This window comes from Protobothrops mucrosquamatus, unplaced genomic scaffold (assembly GCF_001527695.2).
Source record: "Protobothrops mucrosquamatus isolate PMUCROS unplaced genomic scaffold, P.Mucros_1.0 scaffold453, whole genome shotgun sequence".
NCBI lineage: Eukaryota > Metazoa > Chordata > Lepidosauria > Squamata > Viperidae > Protobothrops > Protobothrops mucrosquamatus.
Genome location: NW_015386776.1, coordinates 30,201 through 53,807, shown reverse-complemented (window position 1 = coordinate 53,807; position 23,607 = coordinate 30,201). Strand labels below are relative to the sequence as shown.

General features: G+C 36.3%; 1 protein-coding gene across 1 annotated transcript in view; it reads right to left on the bottom strand.

Moving 5' to 3' along the window:
• The window catches only part of SH3D19 (SH3 domain containing 19), a 59,003-nt gene that overhangs the window by 25,470 nt on the left and 9,926 nt on the right, over positions 1 to 23,607 (bottom strand). Inside the window, exons 2-5 of the mRNA XM_029284233.1 lie at positions 17,620 to 17,659; positions 10,569 to 10,609; positions 2,154 to 2,196; positions 914 to 1,061 (exon numbers count right to left, since the gene is read on the bottom strand). Of these exons, the coding sequence (XP_029140066.1) occupies positions 914 to 1,061; positions 2,154 to 2,196; positions 10,569 to 10,609; positions 17,620 to 17,659 (272 nt within the window). The remainder of the gene's footprint in view (positions 1 to 913; positions 1,062 to 2,153; positions 2,197 to 10,568; positions 10,610 to 17,619; positions 17,660 to 23,607) is intronic.

The following is a 23,607-nucleotide window of genomic DNA, read 5'->3' as shown; positions in this document are numbered from 1 at the left end:
GTTTGTACTTTCAGACTCTATTAATGTAGCCTTGCAAAGTAGATTTAGCTTATCTATTCATGTTTCCTGTTTGATTTATCCATGAGGGTTGATACTCACTGTACAATTTGTCAGTTCCTAATAACTGAAAAGCAGTTAACAAGCAATTTCCAAAACTGATTAATAAAAGAAGTATGTGAACTTAGTTTCTTTTGAAGGCATCAACTGTGGTTATGGCCATAATTTAGTCCAAAATTTATGTTGTTACGTGTTTTGAATTTTGCCCCATTTTACAACCATTCTTGCCACAGTTGTTAAGAGAATCACTGCAGTTGTTAAATTAGTACACAGCTGTTAAATGAATCTGGCTTTCTTATTGCCCTTGCTTGTCAGAAGGTTGCAAAAGTTGATCACATGACCCCAGAACACTGCAACCATCATAAATATGAACCAGTTGCCAAACATCTGAATTTTGATCATGTGACCAGCGCGATGCTGCAATGGTCATAAGTGTGAAAACGGCCAGAAGTCACTTTTTTCAGTGCTGTTGTAACTTTGAACAGTTACTAAATGAACTATTGTAAATCAAGAACTACCTGTACTCCCTTGTCTCCCAGACCTCCAAACTGCAAGAGACTGCAGGCTTATAGTTGCCTCATGAGAAGCAATTGTCTGAAGAATTTATGGGCAATCTCAAATCCTTTCCTTTTTCAGAGAGGAATTTCAAAAGGAAGTCTACCTTCTGGCTTTTTATTATGTTGTGATCATCAGTTCTATTTTTTGCCTCTTCAGTTCGCCATTTCTTCCCCTGAACTCACTGTCCGTGTCCTAAATGCAGTTAACAATGAATTCTGATACTACAGTTATTTCACTATATTATAATGCTCAAACAAACATCAACTTGAACCAAAGAGGAAATCCTGTGCTTCCTCACCTCTGCTGGAACAAGTTCACTGGCTCTCCAAGGTGTCTGGCTATGAGTTGACTGGAACAGTAGCCCTTGTTGAGGGACACGGTTTCCACCTGGAAACCAGGAGGATGGTCCAAGTGGCTCAGCTGCAACTATTGTGATTTCAGGGCGTCTGGATGGGGAAAAAAGAATAAAACCAAATTCAGTAATTTATGGTTACACAATATTTGGAAAGTGATTGGGTTTTTCTAATTCAATTGCTGGGAAACACCTTTTTTTCATTCTTCAATACATTGGTGTCCATAGATAAGTCCATTTACCACCTTATGTTTCTGTTGCCTATATCTAAGAGGCCAATCAAATCTCCAACGTTCTTACAATTGGCAAGAATTCAATTTTTGAAGTTTTGAAATATGCACACAGATTTACTTTAACCATGGTTATCCAACCTTTTTGTTTGCCTGCACCACAATGAAGAATTATCTTGGGCTGAATATAAAATATGTAATATAGTTAATGTATATGAATCAAAAACTTCATTTATTTTTCTATATTTTTTATTACCTTGTGGAACTGTATTATTAGATGTCCATGTCTATTTATGGCCCATGAGCTGCAGGTTGGGCATTCCTGCTCTAAATAATCAGACAATATAATTTTGGGTATTTAAGACATAAAATATTGTAGAGTCCACAAAAATTGATAGTATCCTGTATGTCCAATCTCAACAGACTTGATTTACACTTTGTGATAACAGCATTCATGCACATAACAAATCCTTTCACCCTAGCCATTTTTCCCAATATTTTGGAAAATGATAAAGTCACTTGTCTTCTATCAAGGCTATAATTGTTAATTTATTATACATTTTTAATATCAATATTCATTTTAACTGTATTTTTAGTTTAGGTTATATTATGCTTTTAATCATTAGATGTCATCCGATTGTTGCAGAATTAGCCAGAAAAAATAGAAATTAAATAAATAAAAGAACAAAGTACTTGAAATTATATGAGTTCTTCCCATCCCAAATCTCTTTTTCAATTAATGCAGTCCAATGAATATGCCACAGAAGACAGGATCGATTTTAAAATAAAATTTCCAAAGAAAATGTATTTAAATCTATGCAACATATGTAATAAAAGATAACCGATGCCATATTTAGATACCCAATATCAACATTTCATTTATATGTCATAAGTCATCTCTTACACTTATTTTATGACTAGAATAATTACAAATGGAGGAGTGATTATTACCATACCTTCTTTCTCTTTGCTGTTCACTGTGATACGTTGTCCGAGAAGCTAAATAAAAAAAGACAAACAATTCATTTTTTACCACTGCTAACATAATATTTAAATTTGTGTTTCCAAAAATTCTTCAGAAATGATTATTATCTATAAGTGATTATCAAAAGAATAATTAATTAAATTATTTAATACAAAACACATGATTAAAGTGTTTTTGAGTCTAGCATTTGATCAGCATCTTCTTATGGCGCTGAGATTTAAGGAAGTTTCATTAGACATACCTTATAGTTCATGAGGCAATATATAGAGAATTCAAGATTAGTCCCACAATATTAAAAAGTAAGTATATATGCTTGATTTAACATTCACATATACCTGATCAAACTTCATTTTAGTACAAAGGCAAAAAGTATGCAAAACATCCACACAGTCAATTAAACCATAAGAACTTTGGCTTAGCATTATTAAGTGAACCACTTCAGGTTTATAAATCAGAAATTACCTAGTGATCCATCATCATATATATTCATTATTACTACAAATGAGTTGAAGTGAATTTTCAACAACCATGGTTAAATGACTTAGCATGCTATATGAACCAAAAAAATTATGTGACGGATTCTGTCAATTTGTCCTACTTTCCTGAGACCCCCATTTCAGGGTCTGTGCTTTCAAATGACAAGGGAAAAGTGGACTGTCATTTCCAGTAAGAGACACCATCATTCCAACCATAACCTCCGTAAGATTCAGACAATATTACTACTAATAAAAAAATAATGCTTATGTTAGGTAGTTATATTAGAACACATTTCATTATGTAAAATGACTTAACTATAGATTTTCTCATTATATACCTTATTAAAATAACTGAAATTTTATTTGAATGAAATCATTTGCATTTATCGTATATAATTAAAATAACAAATTAGAAAGAATAGTCTCCAGATAACATGATTTAGCAGAATATCTTGTTTGATTATGCAGCAGCAAATTATTCTAATTACACCATTTCAAATTCATAGCAGCAAAGCACCAGGTGGGGAAGTGAGAAAAGACATACCTCTTCTACGGGGCATATTTGAGGTGCACTATTCATGAGTACTAAAGAAGAAAAAGAAGGGTTACAGAAGAAGATAAAGAAAGAGAAAAAAGAACAAACCAGGTGAATAGTAAAGATGCATTAGACTGTCTTTGTTAGTCAGATAAGGGTATCATAGTATTATTTCCCTCACAAAATGAACTCTGGCAGTGTTTGAATGCCAGTTTTAAAATTCAAATTTGGCTTAAAAAAATAACCAGCAGCTTTGTACTGTATCTATTTAAACAGCAGATTTAAACAATTTATTTTGAAGTTGTTGGTACATTTTTTTCCTGACTATTCAACACTCATGTACAGATAGTCCTCAACTTATGACCACAATTGAGCCCAAAATTTCTGTTGCTAAGTGAAACATTTGTTAGGTGAGTTTTGCTCCATTTTACAACTTTTCTTGCAATAGTTGTTAAATGAATCACTGCAGTTGGTAAATTTGTAACATGATTGTTAAGTGAAACTGGCTTTCCTACTGCTTGTCAGATGGTTGCAAAAGGGTATCACATGACTCCTGGACACTGCAACCATCATAAATATGAGTTAGCTGCCAAGCATCTGAATTTTGATCACGTGACCACAAGGATGCTGCAACAGTCGTAAGTGTGAAAAACAGTCATGAGTCACTTTTTTCAATGATGTTGTAACTTAATAGGAGATAGTAGTATTAAAAATTTCACTGTTCTACAATGGCAAAATGTTGTTTTCTCTTAGTAAACATCAGTTTTGCAACAGATGTTCATGTTTCCTTATTACTGACTTTTTCTGGGAACAATGCATATTCCTTTTATACTCTCCTTCAGTGTCGGAGGACAGACTACCTGCAAAATAGCCAGCACCTATAGCCCAGCAATGTGTGGCTATAAAAGATGAGCAGACAGATAGCTGGGTATGGTGGTTTTGGTGTGGGGGTGAGAGAGAAGGTGGTTTGTCCTCGTTTGGGAAACTAAAATAGGCTGAAGCAGCATAAGGCAAATATAAGAGTTACTGTTCTTTTGAAGGAGGGCTTACAAAGAAAAGTCATGAAGGAACAGAACTTGTAGTAAAATAGGGGAAGAATGGTATAGTAAACTGATTACTAGCCCTTGAGTACTTATAGGTGTGTTGCCTAGAGGCCAGGTGAGGTTATGTTGTCCCTCTGGGGTTTTGGACATTCAGATAAACAGATTTATCTTTGAGAAACAGAATCTCTCTCTTGTTTTTATCATAATCTATCACTGTTTTTAAAAGATAAAGGCTCACTATGCTTCATATAAATCTGCACATAAAGAATCAAACTTTACTGAGAAAACTTTCAGTCAAGATCCATGCATAAATAAATATAATTTCTGCTTGTAAANNNTTTCCCTGCCCGGGAGCGCCGCGCATGCGTGGTTCCGCCCCCTGCGCCGGCCGAGGCGTAGCTGGCAAGCGGCAGAGACGGAGCAGGCCGACCACCAGCTGGCCCAGCCCAAGGGAGGTAAGGCACCCGCCGGAAAAGGGGGAAAAATGGTGGACAAAAAAAATGGCGGACAAAAAAAATGGCGGACAGCCTTGCTTGGTGACCCCCATGAAATGGTCGATCGACCCCAAATGGGGTCCCGACCCACAGGTTGAGAACCACTGTCTTAGTGTAACTTATCTAATCTGATGATATATTTTCCCTCAGGGATATGGAATTATACTTACTGAAACCTAATAAATGCCAAACCATTTCTTTTACATACATACAAACAGTGTCCAGGTTAAGAATGTCCAACTTAAAGGCAACTCCTAGATATAAATGGGCTACCTATTACTAAAACTTTCTTCCTTGAGTTGATAAAGCTCTGAAACTGTGTAATGATTTCAGATATCCCTGAAGCCACACTATTTTAATATACTGAGTTTCCCCGAAAATAAGACCCGGTCTTATATTTTATTTGCCTCCAAAAGAGGTATTAAGTCTTATTTTCAGGGGATGTCTTATTTTTTTTAGTTTCGCCTTGCGTCAGCGGCAACAACAGCCCCATCCAGCAGGAGCCCGTGTGGCTGCCGCTGGCCCACTTCTTCTGTGGCAGCTCACTGCTACTCACGTGTGCCACCCCAGCCTCCATTTCGCCGGCAGAGTCTTTGAGGAAAGGCCTCTGCAGTCAAGAGCGGAGGCCAGGAGGGGGCAACATGTCACCCCGGGGCTCCGTTCTTGGCTGCAGAGGCCTTTCCTGAAGGCTTCTGCCAGTGAAACGGAGGCCGGGGGTGACACACGGAAACGGCAGCAAATGGCCACAGAAGAAGTGGGCTGCTGGAGGCCATGTGGGCTCCTGCTGGATGGGGTTGTTAGTGCCGCCGCAGCGAGGTGAGGTAGGTGTCAGGGAGTGGGACATCTGGGGCCCTGAGGTAAGTGGGTGCAGGGTGTATGGGGCAGCTCCAGTCCTCCCCCACCTCACCTCGTGGCAGCAGCACCATGAACAACCAGACGGAATGGGTGGGCAGCCAGCTGCGCAGGGTCTTAACTAGGGCTTATTTTGGAGGTAGGGCTTATATTAGGTGTATGCGTAAAAATCAAGCTCGTTTTATTTTCGAGATAGGTCTTATTCTCGGGAAAACATGGTACAGTGTGTTTTCAACAGTTTTCAACAGTTCCAGAAAACACTGCACAGCTTCAGTACTTCATCAGCTCAGAGAAGGAATTCAATCTGTCAGTTTTAGTAATAGGCAGTTCATTTGCAGTAATACGCAGTCCAACCTAAAGACAAATTCAGGTTAAAGACAATTAGGGAACAAAACTTCCTAAACCAGAGACTGTACTTTTCCCCCATCAACCTTCTCTGTTCACTTTTCCAAACAAAACTATTGTAAGCATGTATACAGTAATTGTGTGCATCCTTTTGTAAAAGCTACCAGCATATTCCAGAGTGGCACAGAGTCATCTTGTAGGGGAGATAGGTGGCATAAAAATTTAGTAAATAATAAATAAAATATCCCTGTATGCATGCTTGTGTGCATGTAAGTTGTACATATTTATATATAATAACTTTCAGTAAAATTGCTGCATAAGCACTCACCAGTATGTCACATACTGTCTGAACTACTACATTCTGGGAAGAGGTAATAATATTTTAGATCATCTCATGAAATGTTGTCTTGTTATTAAAGATTTCAATGGAAATAATTGTTTATATTTGTGCATAGAGAAAGTGAGCAAGCAAGAAAATGCTTGTTTATAGATAAATTACCTATAAAGGAAAACATTCCTTCTATTCTAAACAAAAAGAAACAAATATATAGAGGGGGATACAACCAATTTCAATATGTGCACAAATGTTCATCTGTACACATGCTCACACAGTGTGTTCAATGGGACTAAACAGGACAAATGTATAAAAAGGGGAAAGAGATGAGAAAACTTACAGTGCTATCACAGATAACAAAATCACAAACTTCTGTGCACTCTGGAAAAGGGTTTTACACTTCCAATGTATGTAATTGTTTTTGCTGAAATATTATCCCAATTAAGGGAAAACTTGAAAAAGAGACAAACTTAATTAATAGAGACAAACATTTTTAGGACAACTATTAATGTCATTAATAGTTGTCCTAAAAATATCTTCTGAAAAAAACTCTAATCTTGAGAAACTTTGGTTCTTTTCTTTAGAACCCTCAAAAAGCTGGGAAAAGTTACTTTGATTGGAAAATTGAAAAATGGTTACAGGAAACATGGAAAGTAGCTTAGTAAAATTGTATTTATATATATGACAATTCCATACAAGCAATAATGTTAGTTTGAAGTAAAAAAATGTGAGAATTTGACAAAAATGCTTAAGAGTAAAAGGGATGAAAAGGAAGTGAAACAGTATTAGTTTATCAGACTCAATTTAGTCTGCCACATATTTATATTATCTAGAACATTATAATTTATCATTAAGCTTGAATTAATATAGTCATACGTCTTCTTATGTGGTTGTGCTCCCTTAGAAAGAGCTAGTGCATAATTTGTGGGTCCTCCAGGACTTTCAGCTGCTGTTGGAATAGCTGATGAAACCTGTACTCAGGGTAGCTTTTATCTAGTTACAGCTACCCTGCCAGGTGCTACTCTGTCTGGAGCCAGAAGTACAGGCAACAGTCGCTCATGCCATCATTTCACTGTTGGAATACTATTATACATTCTACATGGGACTGCCCTTGAAGAGCATCCCAAAACTACAACTGGTGCAAATTGTGGCTATGCACATGCTAAAGAGATTATAAGCATAGTTCTAAAGCACCAATTATTGTAGGAGCTATACTGGATGCCATTCTGTTTCTGGTTGCAGTTCAAGGTGCTACTTATCACTTTTAATCTCCTCATGGCAGGAATCCTGGTTATCTGTTGAATGATAGAACCAATCCATTGAACCAAAGCATTTGTGCAGAGAACATTTGCTGAGAGGTCCAACCCATATGAAATATAAGTGGAAGACATTCAGAAGCAGGCATTTTCTGCAGGGCTCTGTTGAGTAGAACGGGGTTGTTCTGTCCCAGCCTACGTACGTCCTTGTTACTTCACAAAGACAACCCCTCTTTTAACAGTAGACTGGAAAATAAACCCTTTTTATTTGAGTTACAGACCTGATAATTGTCCCAGAAAAACAAAGCAACAGAGCACTTTTCCAATGATGACCTTGTCCAAAAGCAAAAACGGAGCACGAGTCAAACAGGAAATAACTCACAGACAAAATAAACAGACCATGATCTCTTGACTCTGAAGTTCTTTGCAAACAGTTGCCTCCAGCAACCAGCCCTGCCCACACATTCCCTTTTTTGTTACGCAGCCCCCAAGGCGTGATTTCTCACTGCTTTCTCCTCCTTCCCTGGAGTCGCCCCATTGCCTCCCTCTGTCCTACTCGTGTAGCCTGTCTACGTTTACGAGCGTCTCTGAGGTCTTCCAGCTGTGCTTCCTCCGAATCCGACTCAGCTTCCCAGCACAGCTGGCTCTCAGTTTGATCACGAGTGGAAGGACCAGTCTCTTCATTAGTTTGTAAGTCCTGCAGCTCATCAGAACCTCCCTCCGACTCTGATAGCTCTCCAGGCCCCTCCTCCTCCTCCTCCTCCTCCTCCTGATTCCCCAGACTCAACTGCCGGGATCACAGGCTGGCACTGAATCACAAGGGTCTCCAACCAGGCAACATGTGAAACCACACACACACACTGGCCCATTGAGAAACCGCCCTCCATGGAACCAGTCCCTGGCATCCAAAAGGTTGGGGGCTGCTGGAGTAGAACACTATATCATAATATATAGAATTTGTGCCTGGATCTTCACAACCCTGGGGTAAGGGATAATTGTGCCTGTGGTGAACAATGGTGGTGCTATTAATAAGGTATACAATTCTTGATTATAATATGGAATTTGTATTATTGTTATGATTATCAATTAATATTTATGCATTTGCTGTTACTATTATATAAGTGTTGCTTTATAAACTTATATTTATTCATTTGCTGATAATATAAGCTGTTGATATTGTAAGCTGCTTAGATTTGCACTGATTGCTATGACATAAAACCACCAAAAATAAACAAATCTTTCAGCTATTCAAATAACTCTAAGATCAAACAAATGCTAATAATATCCCCCTGTGCTGTATCACAGTATAGTTTACAATCACTAAATATAATGACATAGTTTCAAGTTCACCTAAAAAAGAAATAGAGTATTATTTTGTCATTTATTAGACAGAAGAAGCAAGAACCAGATTCTTTTCCTCTAGATTCCAGATTAGTACTTCTTCTATCAGCTTGCTTTTAATTCTGGTTCAGAATTAACATTAAACCATAATTTAGCATTACAATTACAAGTCATAGCAAGTCTTACAACAATTATTTTTTCTTCCTTTACAAAGAGAATTTTTGAAAAAGTTTGTTAACTATAAATTTCATCATCATCCAAATTCAAAGAAATGATAGCCAATTTCATATTTTAATTTATGGTAGTGACATGTTCAACCAATTATTGAGCCATGGGGGTGCAATGGTCAGAAGGCAGTACTGCGGGCTACTTCTGCTGACTGCCGGCTACCTACAGTTTGGCAATTCGATTCTCACCGGCTCAAAGTTGACTCAGCTTTCCATCCTTCTGAGGTCGGTAAAATGAGGACCCAGATTGTTGGGGGCAATATGCTGACTCTGTAAACTGCTTAGAGAGGGCTGTAAAGCAATGTGAAGCGGTATATACATCTAAGTGCTATTGCTATTGTTCAGATTATTTAGAGAATATAAATCAAACACTACCGTGTTTCCCTGAATATAAGACAGGGTCTTTTTTTTTTTGCCTCCAAAAGAAGCACCAAGTCTTATTTTGGGGGGATGTCTTACTTTCCTATGGCACTGACAGCCCCGCCCAACAAGTCCACTTCTTCTGGGCCTGAAGGAGCAACTTCATTCTGCAGCTGCATTTTGGCCTGCATTTTGCAGTCAGGCCTTTCTGGAAGGCCTATGCAGCCGAGTACCTTGGCTGCAGAAGTCTTGCAGAACCGAGCTATGGATTGAATTCCTAGCTCGGTTCTTGGCTGCCCAGGCCTTCTGGAAAGGCCTGTGACTGAGAAATGCAGGCCTGGCTGCAAGGTATGTGGGTGTGGGGGGCATGGGGCAGATTCACACCCCTACCCCCGCCCTAGTTTGATTTTTAATTGTGTGCCTCGCCCCAAAACTAGGGCTTATTTGGGGGGTAGGGCTTATATTAGATCCACCCCCCAAAAATCAAGCTAGGGCTTATTTTTGGGGTAGGCCTTACTTTTGGGGAAATACAGTATAAAGTGCAGATAATATAAAACAGAACTTCTGATATCTTTCTCTCAAACTTGCTGGAGAAAAGAAATGAGAAATACAAGTTCAAGCATCTTCTTCTTTCATAAAATGACTAAATAACAAGCACTGCAATCCAGCTCAGGTTTTTATACTAAAAAATGAGAATGAAATATAAGCAAAGAAATACGTATAAAGTACTCTACCTTATCAACATTTTTTCTTTAAACAAGTATGTTCGGTGGGAAGAGCAACAACTGATCTGAATAATTTAACTCATTTTTTTTAATCAAAATATGTTGCATGCAACTTACATAATTTTGATAAATTATCATGAATTCCATTTAAAAGAACTCAAAAAGAAACAAATATATCTGTTAAACTAAAGAATCAGGTCATGTATAATGATGATAGTCAATCCTAGAATTTGAAATATCTATGACAGACAGATCAGGGAAGAAACACAATATATCTGCAATGGTTAATCAACTTACAAATAACATTAAAAGCACCCGCAGTCTGTTTAATGAAAATGTTAAATGTTCATCTCTTAGGCATTCATCAGGTGGATATAATAGACCAAAAATCTACTTACTTCTCTTGATTGCTGCTTTAATAGATGACAAGGGACCTTGGCTTAAAAAATGAAAAACAGAACAAAAATATAATTTACACATTATACAAAAATACAGATCATTCGATAGAGAATTATTCAAAAACATTGCTTATGATAGTCCTCGACTTAAAACCATTTTTAATGACCATTCAAAATTACAACAGCATTGTAAAAATGAGTTATGACTCTTTTTCACACTTAGGACTGTTGCAGCATTCCTGTGGTCATTTGATCAAAAGTGAGATGCCTGGCAACTGGCATGTATTTATGATGGTTGCAATGTCCCACGGTCATGTGATCACCTTTTGTGACCTTCTGAAAAGCAAAGTCAATCGGGAAGCCATATTCACTTAATGACTGTATTTCTAACTAAACAATTGCAGTCATTCACTTAACAACTATGACAAGAAAGGTCATTAAAATAAGGCAAATTTCACTTAACAACCCCTTGCTTAGCAATGAAAATTTTGGGCTCGAGGACTACTTATAGTCATTATTGCAAATGAGGAGATTTGCAGAAAAATGGTAAAATTTTCCTTCTTCACTGACTGACTGAAACCAATTATGGAAAAGAGAACTACAGGGATTGTCACATGTCTACAAGAAAACATTCAGTTGTTTACCAATTTATCAGTTATTTCAGGATATTGGCATTTGCATACTGACAATAGTTTCAATGCACCAAAATACAGAAATATGGGTAGAAGTGATGCTTTTAGTACTAACTCTGCACTAACTTGATATATACTCTATGAAGCTGTAGTATGGGTTTGACTGGTTATGCTTTACTGTTGTGAGAACTCAGTCTTCATGTTTGATGGCTAATCCAATTTAATATAAACCTGTTTAAGTCAACCACAATTTAGTATGCTAGTTGAACTCATTCATTTTGTCCTTTATTATATCATCCCTGAAATGAATAGATAAATATTTATGCAGGCATATACTTTGGGTTTTTTATTTCTTTTCTTTTGTTTTACCTGGGATAAATATATATTGGTAAAATATATTATTTTACTATATTTGAGATATAGTCCAAAATCCAGAAACCAATTTAGGACAACGAGAATCATCACATACAGGCAAATTCTGATGCTCCAAATCAATTATTTCCAGCAGCCTAGATATATAGGTCAAGATTATGAACAACAAAAAGGAGGAATGTAAAGTTCAATTATTTGACTACAGATAAAGCATGTTTGATATTTCTAGTAACGCTTAAAAAGACTTTTTGATGAACTATGATTGAAAAGAGAATGATTTCTGGATTGTGTTTAGATAAAGACTGGCTATGAGGATGGGGTTTTTTTAAGTTGTAACATTAAAATAGGTAGAAAAGTTAGTATATTAACTTATGTTGGTGTGATGAAGGTTGAAAACCACTTTTTGTTATTGTCTTTGTTGCCTTTTTCTTTTTGTTTTCTCTTTTTTTTCTTTTTCTGCACCTCCTGAGCTTTTTTATCTTCTAGCTTAGTTTGCATTAATTTTAACTATGTTTATTAAAAACTTCAATAAAATTACTAACTAAAAAACAGAATCCTTTATATGATTACTCATTTAACCCTTCCAGGGACTGGTAACTAGAGAAAGTAATTCTATATAAAAGTAACATGATCTATTTTATGTTCTACTGCAGTGGTGGCGAACCTATGGCACACGTGCCAGAGGTGGCACTCAGAGCCCTCTCTGTGGGCACGTGCGCCATGCCCCAGAGATGGCAACCGTCCCTCTTCAACCAGCCGCCCGCTAACTCGCCGAAGTCCCACGTGGCTGGATGCATCCCAGCACCCATGCGCTCGCTGGCCTCTGTGTGCAGGGGCCGATGGTGTCAGGCAGCAGCCGCCCCGGCCCCTGCCTCACCTTGCCCTGTGACAATAGCACCCCCGCCCTGCCTCGCCTTGCCTTGCCTTGCCTCTCCCCGCAGGACGAGCCTTCTTCCCACTGCCCCACCTGCCAGAGACCCCCTGGATCTCCCCCAACCCTGCCCGGCTCCCACAGGCGTCCCTCCCCACAAGCAACATTGAGGTGATCACGCCCACCTTGGCCACACCCAACCAATCTGCCATGACCACCACAGCCATGCCCATCCAGTGGGCCATGCCCACCTGGCACCTGGCGATAAATAAGTGGGTTTTGGGTTGCAGTTTGGGCACTCGGTCTCTAAAAGGTTCACCATCACTGTTCTATTGTTTTAATCTGTATAGCTTTATTTTGATCTACTGCATGCTGAGCTTTAGCAAAAAATAAAAATAAAAAACAAAAGGCAACCCTAGAACAGTATGTACAATAAAACAGCTGTCACCACAAACATTTAGTTTCTCTGGTTATTATTAAAGCAATAAATTGCACATAGTTTTTGCAAAATATCTATGAAGCGTTATTTTAAAATTTTCTGGGCAGCACCAAGAGGATGTTGATAATTTGGTTGCTGAAGTCCACATAATACAATGTTAACTGACATATTATGATTCTCTTTCCCTCTTATATTTTTATCCTGAAATATATTTCACATTAACTTGAAAATTCTTCAACTAAATTGATCTGTATAATTTTATTGTGCTTCAGTAATGAAGTCTAACTGAAAACAGATTAATGCATATACTATGAGGGAGAATAATACAGGAGGAAAAAAGCCTGTTTAACAGGTTATACATTACCCAAGAATGAGAGGCAATAGGTCTAGAAGTTGTAGTAGAACATTTATTTTTACTTTTTATTTCCTATTTTCCTATTCAATGCATCATATCACTTCAGCAACCCTTCTGATCCTTTCAAGTCATCAAGAGAAGAAAAGAGAGGCAACCATTCTCACTTTACAGCTTCTAACCCTTTTTAAAATCTGAGCTGACTTGATCAGCAACTCCAGAAGTGAAGGCAAACAACAGAGTGTCCCTTGCGGATTAGGTGTGTTTTCTACTATAATTTTGAAGATGCCTGCTCTGAGTAGGAACAAATAACCTCTTCTCTTTTTAAGCAGAAATACAGAAAACTGAGAAGAAAGAATATTTTTGTGGAAATTTCTGAAGTGGGAAAAATAATTTTTTTGTAGGCATTATAAAATCTACCAAATGTGATAGAGTTCGTTTCTAAAAAGATGCTTACAAAAGGACCTTTAATTTTTTTGTCACCTATTGTCAACAACAACACCATATGCTCATCACTGTTTTAATTCTCTTAAGTTCTTAATTCCCAAGCACAAACAAGAAAAAAAAAACTTCATGAAAGCATCTGCAATTGTTCTTATAATAACAGAGGAGGTTAAAAATCCCTATGATTCTGTTATCTCACATAGGAGTGAATCACTGACTTGTTTTCTGGATCTTCATCTATTCCTCATTTGAAACTATGAGGATATTAATGATGAATTATCCTTCATAAAATTAGTTTTGTTCTTAAATACTAGCTCTCCCAGATGGGCAAATTAGTTTGGGGTTTCAACATAAAATAAGGCACAACACTGTATATTTCAACGTTGTACAGTATAGCAATATGATAAAAACATTAAATTAAATTATTATGGGTTCCAATACAACAAAAGCGAAAATAGGATAGCAACACATTTATTGTTGAAGCATTAATGCTATAAAACAAATGTGTTTGGAAATAAGCTTTGTGGATCAGAATCTAAACAATTTTAAAACTTCACACTTTTAAGTTTTTAAGATCCAGAGAATCCATTCCAGCAGTTCTTCCATATTTTATACTAGATTATTTTCAGATAAAATCTTTATAAAAGGAAGAATCTCTTCTACAAAAACATTATTTTTGTGTTCAGTAACAGCTTGTTCCAAATTCTCCTTGACTCAACTGAGTTACACCCTTTATACATTTTGAAGTACAAACTTGTAAGAGTGACCATTTATGAATATGCAATGTGCAGACATTCTAAATTAGTGTGATACAACCACACCTCTTCTAAACTTGTTTTTCCAAATGCAATAGTATAGTGTGCAGAGCTATAGTAACAAAATGTTTAATGTTGTTATCCTGTCTCTAATTGCATTTCTACTACATTACATTGAAGAAAACAATACTTGTTATATCCTAACACAAAACTCTTACATCTTAACCCATGATTCACTCATGAAATGCAATCACATTTTTAAGTGCTGACCAACATTTACCTTCATTTGTACATATTTTATTTTATTTATTTGTATCCCATCTTTATTACTTTTTTACAAACAACTCAAGGCAGCAAACATATCTAATATTCCCTAACCCTATCCCGTTTCATATTTTCCCACAACAACAATCCTGTGAAGTAGGTTGGGCTAAGAGAGAGTGACTGACCCAAAGTCAGCCCCAGTATGTAGAGGTTAATATTTAAGGCATCCAGAAACCTTTTAAACTAAAATAATGCTACATTTAACAGGAGCAGCCATTGGGAAAGGGGGAATTATGACAATTCCCATTATCCTTTAAAACACTTAAAATCTATGTCAAGAAATGGCTCTTCAAACTCTCCTGCAACCTACTCCAAAAAAGCTGGACTATTTGTCTTACTCCCAATATTGTAACTGTCATTGAACATGTATGTAGCTTTCAGGTTGTAGAAACCATTTTTAAGGGTGTGTCAAACCCTATCAGAAACATTATCCAAACCCATTTTCAAGAGCTTTACAACTACATGCCTTAGTGAATTGCCAGAATAACCTCAGGATAGAATTATTTGACCATTCAGAGACTGGGACAAATTCAAATTATCATTTAACTACCATATTTTATCCCTAGGAGGCTGTCTTTTAATAACATAAGTAAGAATAGTCAAATAAACATAACTTAGGGAACTTTTATTTTCACTGCTCAGGATATTGGTAAGCCTTATTTTGTAATAGCTCAGGCAGATACTGAAACAGATTCACTTGAAATATACTTGATCAAATTACCCAAGATTATTTATTGTTCAATTTGGATTTATCTCTGGTGTGTTAGGACAGGGCCACAGCATGCTAGAAACCGGGCCGCACAAACAAGCAAAGCCCCATCCGCAAGATGCAGGCAGTACATGAAACCACGCCCCCTCCGGTCCACAGAAAAACTTCACTCCATGGAATCGGTCCCTGGCGCTAAAAAAGTTGGGGACCTCTGTGTTAGGACGCTGCTCTCTAAATGTCCTCAAATATTAAGATTCCTGATAGGTTTAGCCAGCTAAGTCTGCTTAAGTTCAGTTAGCAAAGCTACAATTTTATTTGAATTTTTAAAACCATTTCTGACTCCTGTGGACTGGCTACTTTAATAAGCATGCTATATTAGAAATTAGAAGTGATAAAATATAAAGCCTAGTGTAAAGAGTTGTCTTATCCACATAAAACTTTCTTTTCTACAGAGGCTTTTCTTAGCTCTGAATATTCATGAGTTTTTTAACCTGACGTTTATTAATTGTTGTAAATTACAGGAGTGATGTCTAAACTATATGACACAGGGCTGTCACATTTCACACTGTTGGAGGTATAAATGTTGTTTTTTTCTGTCACACAGATATTTAACACAATACTCCTCAGTCTGGTGTATTTTTATAAGCTTGATTCAACTATGATAGTTTCCTACTGCACAGTTTCAACTAAGTTTGAGTAATTATTATAAAATATCTTACAAGAGAAGCAGGCCAATTAAAGCTTTCATATCACCTCAAAGTATGCACTAAAAGAGTCAAGTAATTACTAAATTCCTTGCTGTTGGCACCTATATTCCTTGTGTTAAAAAAAACCAAAGAATAACAATGCTTACAGCCCGTTAAACTAGACATAAGATTAAGCAACCTATGGCCCTAAAGACATATATTGCCCTTAGTTAAATTACATATGACCTTGTCCTAGTCAAAAACATTTCCAACCTTGAAATGTGAGAAAACTGAAACAGTTTTAGCAATAATATCTTAAAGGGCTCAGCATTCAGTAGTTTAAAATTAACAAAATACTTGGTGGATAAAAAACATTGTCTCAGCAATCAAATCAGATTATAACCCTTTCATATTTCTTTATAATTATAAAAAAGTAAAATTTTCCATTTGCTGATTAATTGATTAGTGATATCCACCCATGTATAAGCATGCTTACATGAAGTACAATTACATTACCCATAGGTTATTGTAACAATTTTCAAGTGAACCTTATCTCTATCTTTCTTATTTTTGAGCTGTTTACATTTACTGAGTGGGTGCTAATATCTTCAGGAGGTATCTTAAATTGCTTATAATCTTTGAGATGATCATAGATAAGATGAAGCAGAGACTAATGTTCTGTAATGCAAGTTGTATACATAAAAAAGACAAATAGACTCACATGAGAGATATGCATTTAACGGCTTGTGCTCCTTGTATGGTATTACCACATATGTATTTTACCCCTATATTTTCTTTTAACTATTTTATTCCAGAATAAGATTATGTATTTTTTTATTTTATTGATAAGCTCATAAGACTAATCATTATTCTATTCTACAAGGACATGTGGATGGTTTTCAATGCTTAATTATACAATAAATAAATGCTACAAAATAATACATTCTAGTTATTTTAAGTTCCATAATATCCCTATATCTTTCAGTGGCTACATTCACAGATTATGATATGGTATTTTTAATCATAGTTTGTAAAATGTACTGAGTCAAGGATATAGAAATTTTCTAGGGTAAAGGGCACATTTGGTCTTTAAGTGGCATACTGATCACTAAAAAAGCAGAATTATGTCCCTTTGTTACAATTATTAAAGCTTTGCATATTTTAGAATACCTTTTTTGTTTCTATATATTTTAGAATACCTTTTTTGTTTCTATATTTTCAGTCCTATATACTGAAAATTATATGCAAGAAATAGAAAGAGAACACATATGGAGCCAATAAAATATTTACCCTATTTGAAAATCTGAAAGGATTCCATGTGATCCTTTATACACTTTAATTACCAGAGCAAATCTAAAATGCAAAATTAATGTTTTTAATATTTTCATTTAATTACAATGTTTTAAATTCTTTTTGGTACAGTATAGAAAAACATAAACACACCCCAAAACAGGAAAACAATCTCACCCTGATGAACGGTGGTCTGGTTTATTTCTTTCTGAACGATCTAGAAGAAAAAAAACATGTCCATAAATACGTTAATTTAGTTAGCTATCCTTCAGATGTGAACGTACTTTCAAGTGATATTTTTAAAAGCTAGATTTTACTTTGTAGGGGATACTTTGCCTGAAAGAAACAAAAACATCTGCAGAGGATATTTAAGCGTATCATTCAGAAATACAATTTTCTTTATGCTTGTTAAGTTTGTTTTTTATGTTTAACAGATGCTGTCCTCTTTTAAAAACCCAACAGTTTTCCAAAGAATGTAGCAGAGGAATGGAAAAGAAAACCACAGAATTAGTCAGCGCCTAAGAATCATTTCATGAATCACAGCTGGCAGACCCTAGGAAAGGATGGGAGAAATACTCAGTGGCAGTAACAGTTCCTACAAATAACGACTATATTTCTATTATGCCATTCTCCATGATCTTCTGGAATTAGAGGCATCTAAGCCTTTCTTTGTTCTTTATCCACAGAAGTGTTATTAGTACTTATTTTCTTTTTAGTAAGAAGACTGCACGTACTGGGCAAGATGACGTGAACATTAGTTATATTTATAAATCATACTATACTAGAAAACACTTTGGAGTTTTAAAAATATGATGAATCTACTGTATATATAATCAAAATATAAACAGTTCCCCAAGACAGATCATTTCCTCTGCAAAATACAATATTCTATGCTACTTTTTTTCACAATTTTTTTTTCTTCCATAAAATCCTGTCCAATTTTCAGAGGCAGCCTGAACAAGTCTCAGCAGTTTTCTTGGCAAGGTTTTTCAGAAGTACCATTGCTTCCTTCCTACGGCTGAAAGAAAATGATTGGCCTAAGGTCACCCGGCTGGCTTTGTGTTTCCCTGTTTCCAGCCTGATGCCTTAACCACCACACCAAACTGGCTCTCACAGGAAATTTACAAATACAGATATTCAAATATAAAAACACATAAATATTACCAGCACAGTAATCTGCGCTAAATCTTATTACAAGTATTTCCATTAACCTTTCTTTTTACTTTTTATAGCATATGTCAACTATGTATTGCTTTATAACTTTATAACTGCTATATAAATAAACATATAGTCCCCTTTCCATATATAAAGATTTTTCCAAAAGAGTACTTTAAGTTATAGTATCTGGAACCATATAAAGGTCTTATTTCATGTTATAAGCTGCCAAACTAGGTTAAAATACTTTTAATACAATTTTTTACACTGTAACATCATGCTTAATAAACAGAATATCCTCACCTGTTTCATTTCTTGTATTGCTATTTTGTCAAACTATGCTGTAGTTTTTAATCTATACGTCATTTTTCTATTCTGCAAGCAAAAGTACCTACTGGTGTCTATTCCTAGCAACTGATGCATGACAACATAGCAACATAAATAATTAGCACTAAAACTATGTTTGAAAAACAAAGTCAACATTCAAGATACAACCTTAAGAAGTCATCTTTTATATTTTTTTCTGTTTTCTGTCTTCTACTTTCCTTTACTATTTTTTTTAAACTTTTTATATTTTTCTTAGATTTTTTATCTATTTGTAAATTTTAATAAAATTAGTTTTTTAAAAAAGCTTTCCATAGGGAAGTCTTTTCTTTCTGTCTTCACAACCTGGTAATTACCATACCTGAAATTACAGAGGAGCATACAATCCTTTCCTTTCATGTTGTTATGCTGTGCAGAAAGTAAACTTTTATGGTCATTCATACAGATGTTCAGCAGAATGAATCAAGACATTTTCGAATTGTACACCACCAGAAATGAGAACGAGAAATCACAAAACATGTAAACAGCATTCGAAATTATCCCTCTAAGGAGTCTTCTGATTGGCGGTTATACTGTAGCCAATCTCAGAACTGGAATGCTGTCATTCAGGAAGTGAATGTTATTCCATTTTCCCCCTTTTTTTCTTTGTTTAAACAGGAAATAGTTTGCTGGACTTGCATAATTTACTGCTTAAAACATTACCCCATAATGATAACAAAACTTTTAAAGTAAGAAACTTTTTAAAAAGACTGATACGTACTAATCTTATTTTCAATAAATATTTTCAAAATTTTTTTAAAAGAAACATTTTATTCTAGTTTAAACATGATTATTAGTCAGTGAAAGTAAAGTCAATTAGCTTTCTTAGTCCCACAACGTAGTTCTACATACATGGGGGGAGTTATTAGGAAAAAGTTAGAAAAAAAGACTCAAAACATGAAACTGGTGTTAGGCATTTAAAATATTTTTCCAGATTTTGTTTGCCAAAGAACTACATCAGAGGTAATATTATTTGCAAGAATGTTAGCATCCAGCTCCAGATTTTGCAGATTATAATAAATAGACATGGATGTTAACATATATAAAATGCAATAGTTGGAGCAGTGAAGTGTTGGACAATGAGTAAGAACACATAGTTATAGCTAATTGGTTAAAGACAGCTGGCCACTACATAAGGCTACCTGACAACCTAAGCTGTGATTGGTTGCTGTGAGGGAAAAGGGGGAGTTTCCTTGCCTTTTTTCCTCTGAGTACTGTGTGTGCTCTCTATGATTTACCTGATGATGTTCCTGCTGTGTGGATTTACCTGACTATGCTCCTGTTTTCCTCTCTTATTTGCTGTAAATATATTTATTTATATAAAACCAAAAGTTTTTGTCAGCGTCTCTGACTCCATTTGAACATCGGTTGCGCAATTCCCCGACAATGGATATCTGGTTTTAGATAGTTTACTTGCGCTTAGTAATATATTAATACATGTTTGACAGAGCACCCTGAAGTTAGGAATTTTCCAAGCTACTATTCAATAATGCAGCCCGCACAGCGCAAGTGAGTCCAAACGCTATGACCACCGGGCCGACCCTCCAAGTAGCAGGCAGAGGCACAGGGGGAGGCATGCGATCCCACCTGCCAAACATGACATGCAGCCGTCTGCTCCGTTGCAGCCACAGGCAGGCAAAGACAGATGGTGAGATGGAGTGGGCGGGGGCCACACAGTACATCTGGATTGCATGCCTCCCCCCGCACCTCTGCCTTCACCTGCTGCTTGGAGGGCCAGCCCACTGGTCGCAGCACTCTAACTCATCTGCACTGCGTGGGCTATACAGCCCCAGAGTGCACAGGCCAAGGGGCCGGTGGGCTGAGGCTGCTGCCGGACACCATCGGCCTTAGCGCACTCGCTGCCTCTTGTGTGCATGCCGGGGGTCCCCCAGCCGGGCTGGGCCGGGGCCAGGGAAACGGGAGCTGGTCCCTCACCATCTCCAGGGCAGCCCCACGGGCCAGATATGGACCCATTGTGTCCCGGATCCAGCCTGCGGGCCTTGTGTTTTAAACCAGCCAAGCTATTCCAATTAATGGTGTTTTTAATTGCATCAATTGCAATAGTGAAATATTTCTTCTATTAATATTCAATTTTTGAGATATGATCCATTATTAAAAATAATATACGGTACCACCAAAATCTCAAATAAATGTTCATTAGTTTTCTACATTAAACAGTACACAACCAATGAATAGAAACTATTTTATTTACCAAAAGTAGAGTTAATTTATTTAGTTAATGGAAAGAAAATGGACTTCAGTTATCTTATTGGCCTAATGCAATTTACTATAATGCAATTTAAAAATTATGTAAATGAACAAACCTAAATGTAAGAAATAGCAAGATGGTACAATTATGACAGAACTTAAATATTAAAGATTTCATACAATATTAACAAGGTCAAGGATGAAGTACATTTTTATTTATCATTTATCTACATGGTTTTTATGATGATCAAATATAACAATTAAGTTATTTCAATTACTATATATGGAAGAATGCTGAATCTCTGCATTCAGCAGGACCAAAGCTATTTTAAACTATTAAGTATCTTGGATTTTGAAAGCCAGAATATGAACAGTATATCAAGGATAAGTTACTTGGCAACTCTGCACAAAATCTTTCCTGGAGGGAACTTTACAATGTGCTTTCTTATTGCTCTTAATATCATGCTGTGTCAATGTACTTTTGACATGACATATTTGCATAAGTTTTTGTTTCAAATATAGGAAATTTTAAATCCAACATACTTTCCAGAATGCATTGCCTCCCACACTTCCAACACAGAAAAGAGAAAGTAGAATACATACATATGCTTACAACATGCCTGCCATTACAGATAGTCCTCGACTTAGAACAGTTCATGTAGTCACCATTCAAAGTTACAATGCACTGAAAAAAGTGACTTATGACCATTTTTCACCCTTACAATCATTGCAGCATTCCCATGGCTCCATGATCAAAATTCAGATGACAGTTGCGATGTCCTGAGGTCATGGGATCACCTTTTGCAACCTTCTGACAAGCAAAGTCAATGGGGAAGCCAGATTCACTTAACAACCATGTTACTAACCTAGCAACTACAGTGATTCACTTAACAACTGTGGCAAGAAAGGTCGTAAAATGGGGCAAAACTCACTTAACAAATGTGTCACTTACCAATAGAAATTTTGGGCTCAATTATGGTCATAAGTTGAGGACTACCTGTATAGGAAACATGCTGTTAAGCAACAGTGACTAGAAATTGATTTCATGCTAAGTCTCCAATTTTTCTGGCCAATCAGCTAATCTGAAATTTTGAAATAGTTTAGCTGGACTTGCATAATTTATTGCAGGGGTGTTAAACTACCAGCCCATGGGCCGGACACATCACAAGGAAACCACACCCACCCCATTGCCGGCAATGGGGAAAAAGTTCCGATATGTCGTGCGACGTCATGTGACTCGCAAGTTTGACATGTCTGATTTACTGCTTAAAACATCGCCCCCAAATGATAGCAAATCTTTTAAAGTAAGAAACTTTTTTAAAAGACTGATAAGTACTAATCATATTTTCAATAAAAAGGTTATTTTTTAAAGAACCATTTTATTCTAGTTTAAACAGGATTATTAGTCAGTGAAAGTAAAGTATGTTAGCTTTCTTAGTTCCACAAGTTGGTGCTACATGGGGAGGAGTTACTAGGAAAATGTTAGGAAAAAAGACTCAAAATATGAAACTGGTATTAGGCATTTAAAATATTTTTCCAGATTTTGTTTGTCAAAAGACTACATTAGTGGTAATATTATTTGCAAGAATGTTAGTACCCNAATGTTAGTACCCAAGTTCAATGAGCTAATCTGAAATTTCAAAAGTTTAGTATGGATGCTTGCCCTTCACAAAATGGCTGCCATAGTCTAAACAAAAAAGTTGGATGGGATAGGAAGTTCTAAGGATAAGAAAAGTGACACATATCACACTGGTATCCGTGAGTGTCATATTTAAGGAACCCAGTATTAAGCCATAATTGATATTTTTTTCTTAGTTACAGCATACTGAATACGAGTGGTCGACTTACAAACATGCATTTTGTCATAGTTCGAAGTTACAAAAGCACTGAAAAAAGTGACTAATGACTAGTCCTTGCACTTAACCATCATAGCATCCCCCTGACCATATGTTCAAAATTCAGATGCTTTTCAACCAGCATGTATTTATGATGGTTGCAGCATCCTGGGATCATCTGATCACCATTTGTAACCATCTCAGCCAACTTCTGACTGCAAAGTCAATTGGAGAAGCTGGATTCATTTAACGACTCTGATTCTCTTAACGACTGCAGTGGTTTACTTAACAGCCGTGGCAAAAAAGGTTGTAAAATCGGGCATGATTCCCTTAACAACCACCTTGCTTAGCAATGGATATTCTGGTCCCAATTGTAAGTTGAGGACTATCTGGAATTATATTTAATTGTGGCTTATTCAATAAACCATACTCATTCTATGACACAAAGTATAAATCTAATCACAGTTTTACACTTACATCTTGCTTGTTTTTGTACAAAAACAAGCCACATTCTGTTTTAGCACAAATATAAATTCAACTAACTCTGTCATTTGATCACATACACAATGTATAGGTTAAAGAAGCTTCCAACATAACATTATGT